A 4,638-nucleotide genomic window follows, 5' to 3' on the forward strand; every position below is an offset into this window, starting at 1 on the left:
GGGGGGGGGGGGGGGGGGGGGAATTTTAGTCTCTTAACACATTTAACATGCTTCATGCTATTATACATGATACTAAAGGCCCTTCACCCCCCACCTTAATAATATTATGTTCCAATTATATTAATGATTCCATCAGGACAATTCCTTCAGCAGAGTAAGGTCTGACTTTATTGCAGCGGGTTGCTATTTTAAGCTTGTGCCACTGTTCTATTTTAAAATCTTTATTCAGAATAAACATCAATATAAAAAATAATGCATCCACTGTGCAGCACTATTTAACATTAACCACTTTCTAAAACTGAAGTGGGTTCGAGGTTTATCTTACACAATGAAGATTGTTGGTTTAAATCCAACCATTTGCCTTAAACTAAATGGCAAACAGTAGCTTTGAAATAGTTCAATGCCTGTGTCCACAACCAATCAGAAGTCAAGGAGAAATGGATCTCTCAAATGACCTTTCCATCAATGGCATTTCCCAGAGCGTCCACAACGCGGCCCAGCAGCTCCTCACCCACAGGAACATCAACAATGGCACCAGTTCTCTTCACGACGTCTCCCTCCTTGATTAATTTGTCATTACCAAACACCACAACACCAACATTGTCAGGCTCCAAGTTTAGAGACATACCCTGGACACAGCCACAAATACAACTTTAGTTAGAACTCACCACCTCTTTGAAATAACAGGGAAATAATGTTGATTATCAGAAATGCTTAATGTGTATTTTAGACAAACCTTTAGACCAGAGGAGAATTCCACCATCTCCTCTGCCTGGACATTCCTAAGCCCGTACACTCTGGCAATACCATCACCAATGGACAGCACACGTCCAGTCTCCTCCAGGTCAGCAGAGGTGTCGGCCCCCATGATCTTCTCTTCCAGGATGGAAGACACCTCAGCTGTGCCTGTCAAAGAGAAGAGTGTTTTGATGTGGAAACTTCTAGTGTAATTAGGTCTCCAATGTAAAATAAGTGAAGAAAAAGGAAACACTATTGCTTTTTTATTACAAGTAAAGGTTTATAACAAAAAATCAAATCTATGATCTGCTTTAGTTTTCAGTAAAATAAATTATGATATTAAAAGGTATGCACATTTGAAATGCAATGTATTATGTGCATAATAATGCACTTGTTAGTTGTTTGGGTGAGTTACATAAAACAAAATTAAATCAGCTCTTAAGCCTTAGATGTGCTTTTTTTGCATGCCATCTAAAATGGCATTTACTCAATACATTAGGATCAGGTTATTAGTGTACTAACAATTAGTAATCAATAACTAATTGCCTAGTAAAGTAATTTTGACTCTTAAATGACTTGTTTGATATTGGTTACCTTAAACCAAAGTTCACCAACAAAAATCGAACAAACTTATATAAAAGTACAATTAAGTGATCAAAATGATCAGTTTAATATTCAGAAAGGTATTATCTGTCTTTCAGGGTCCTTAGGAGCTTAATGCACATTACTGTAAAAGCACAATGGCAAAATACAAGTAGAGTGAGTCATCATTCAATGCAAATCCATCTCTCCCTTGTGGATAAAACATAACCAGCTTGATATATATATTCATGTTTAAGGAATTATAAAGGTGTGCTAAAACATATAACCAGCTTGAACATAAAATGCTGCTTAAAGCTAAAACTGAAAACATGCAGATGTAGAGAAAAGGAGCTGTGAGATTGAGTTAAAACCAAGGTTTGTTGTGAAAAGAGGAGTACTTGGTGTGATGGGAAACAGAAACTTTTAGAATACAATTTGACAATGGCTGGATTCATAGTTAGAACACAAGGTCACAACAGCAGCTGGGTGCGATAAGAACGGGATGAGAAACCAACGGTGTAGATGTAGTTGCCAAAAAGAATGTGTGTGTATGTAGAACAAATGAAGTCTGTATCACTTGATATGTACCACCCCTGGATATGTGTGTCAATAAAACGAGCCTGAGTTTGTGGAGAGAGCAGAATTCAGCAGTCGATCCTCTGACTCGCCGCTGGATCCTCCCTGTAAACAGGTGAACTCGAGCAACGACTTTTGTCTTTTCTTTATACTTTGTGAAAGTTCTTCTTGATAGTGTCGAAGTTGATCAACGAGTCCGGGGTGGTAAAACCTTACCACGACACCCTATATTTAATAAAATGACGACCAATGCTTTTTCAAATAAAAAAGTATAACGATTCTGCTCCACCTTTCGATTATTTTCATTGTCATCCTTTTGAACTTTGTTTGCAAAGGATGCAATATTAATGACACAAAGCAACATGTCTTACTGGACGTTTTCATCAGAATCACAAACCAGGTATATAATTAGAAAGTCAATCGATATGGTCATATTTCTAGGTGATACACAAAGCACACAATAGCTTAAGGAAATCTTTTGGAAGCATAGTCTGGTCCTCCATTTTAAATAATCACGTTAAGTAGTTGTAGCTGGTTAAATGTTAGAATGCATGTCCTAATGTTGTTGCTTTTCTCACCTGTCTTCTGCAGCCATGATCTGTGTGTATGGATGTGGTTGACCCCAACGCAGGGGGGCGGTACAGCCTTGGAAACCTAGAATTAATAAAACCGACGCGTTTAGTGGAGAAATGAAGACAATAAAACATCAAATCAGCCATTAACTTTAAATCGGGAGTGTTTAAAGTGCTACAGTATAAGTCACATTGCAGTGACAGTGTGCGGCGGAGAGGACATGCGCTGTCAGGCTTCCTGACCTTCAAAGCGTGGCTGAATGGACCGTTAACATAAAGCTAACATTAGCATACTTGCGACGTTAAACGCACCTTGCTGCGCAGCAGAGGCTACTGCTACGAAACGTCAATGAGCGTTTAAGCTACCGATTGTAACTTTTTTTAATGATAAAATATTACTGGTTACGGGTGCAGGTAAAACCACATCCATTCGTGTATGTAAGGTTAGCTAGCGGCCTGCGACGACGACAACATTACCCTTCACGTCCTAAGGCTTTACACTGAGAGCAGGCAAAACAAATTATATTTTATGTTTTGTATATAATGTTTACATAAATGCTCACAAATACAGCCCTCCTGGGCATGGTCCTGGCCAAGGCTGCAGCTACTCTCGCAGGCAGCATGTTGTCGGTTGGTTATTGACCTGTCTCCAGCTCGCTGCCTCAGTCACCGTAATGGCTGAATTAAATCTCCTTCTATTTAAGTGTCACTGATGCTAGGTTTCCTGCTCAGCGACTCACTCCTGCCACTGACTGTCGGGATGACAATACTGCTCAATATATTTACACCAAACTAATGACATTTGTGGGTAAATGAATGCTAAGCTCCCTAAAAAAAGAAGTTTGCCCAGAATAAATATCCTAGTTATTTTCACAGCCGAATACTGGAAAATACTGGTAACTGTAAATTGACAAAAGCTTCTAGATAAAATGTTTTTTGTCACGAAAGTAAACTAGAGTTTGAGACAGGATTACAGGGTGTATTTTATGTTTCAACAGGAAATATTCTTAGTGTTTTAATTGTGGATAAAATATATTCATGTGTTCATAGTTTATAGAAGTATGCAACATATATAATCATGTTTTAAAAAGATCATAAGAGATGTGCTAAAACATATAACCAGCTTGAACATAAAATGCTGCTTAAAGCTAGAACTGAAAACATGCAGATGTAGAGAAGGAGCTGCGAGGTTGAGATAAAACCAAGGTTTGTTGTGAAAAGAGGAGTACTTGGTGTGATGGGAAACAGAAACTTTTAGAATACAATTTGACAATGGCTGGATTCATAGTTAGAACACAAGGTCCCAACAACAGCACCTGGGCACGATAAGAACAGGATGAGAAACTAACGGTGTAGATGCAGTTGCCAAAAAGAATGTATGTCTGTGTGTAGAACAAATGAAGTCTGTATCGCTTGAGATGTACCACCTGGATGTGTGTCAATAAAACAAGCCTGAGTTGGTGGAGAGAGCAGGATTCAGCAGTCAACCCCCTGACTCTCCGCTGGACCCTCCCTGTGCACAGGCGAACTCGAGCAACGACTTTTGTCTTTTCTTTATACTTTGTGAAAGTTCTTGATCAACGAATCCGGGGTGGTAAAACCTTACCACAACAACTTTGGGGGCTCGTCCGGGATTCCAAGAAAAAACAGAGAGTTGATCAATAGAACCATTGGACACAAGGACCTGGTGTGAACAGACAAAGGACACGGGCCCAAAATAAGGTAAGCAGAGCTTTTCTTCTGCATTGGAAATAGCTAAATTTTAGTTGTGTCCTGAGTCCTAGTAACACCTTGTCCGTAAATTAATTTAAAAGAATACTGGGAAATATGTGTGTGAAGAAGTAAAGGTACAGAGAAATAAAGAAGTGAAATAAGATGACTGTCGGGATGACAATACTGCTCAATATATTTACACCAAACTAATGACATTTGTGGGTAAATGAATGCTAAGCTCCCTAAAAAAAGAAGTTTGCCCAGAATAAATATCCTAGTTATTTTCACAGCCGAATACTGGAAAATACTGGTAACTGTAAATTGACAAAAGCTTCTAGATAAAATGTTTTTTGTCACGAAAGTAAACTAGAGTTTGAGACAGGATTACAGGGTGTATTTTATGTTTCAACAGGAAATATTCTTAGTGTTTTAATTGTGGATAAAATATATTCATGTG

General features: G+C 38.6%; 2 protein-coding genes across 2 annotated transcripts in view; both read right to left on the bottom strand.

Moving 5' to 3' along the window:
- LOC103397289 (calmodulin-regulated spectrin-associated protein 1-B-like) overlaps positions 1-4,638 on the bottom strand; it is a 411,725-nt gene that overhangs the window by 348,333 nt on the left and 58,754 nt on the right. The window lies entirely within an intron of this gene.
- Positions 203-3,184, bottom strand: LOC103397288 (ATP synthase subunit alpha, mitochondrial-like). Its single transcript, XM_008335494.3, has 4 exons — positions 3,032-3,184; positions 2,475-2,550; positions 737-906; positions 203-629 (listed from the first exon to the last, which is right to left on the bottom strand). The coding sequence occupies exons 1-4, from the start codon at positions 3,089-3,091 to the stop codon at positions 447-449; spliced, it is 489 nt and encodes a 162-aa protein (XP_008333716.1). The 5' UTR covers positions 3,092-3,184; the 3' UTR covers positions 203-446.

The sequence above is a fragment of the Cynoglossus semilaevis genome, chromosome W (genome assembly GCF_000523025.1).
Source record: "Cynoglossus semilaevis isolate Cse_v1.0 chromosome W, Cse_v1.0, whole genome shotgun sequence".
NCBI classification, from domain to species: domain Eukaryota; kingdom Metazoa; phylum Chordata; class Actinopteri; order Pleuronectiformes; family Cynoglossidae; genus Cynoglossus; species Cynoglossus semilaevis.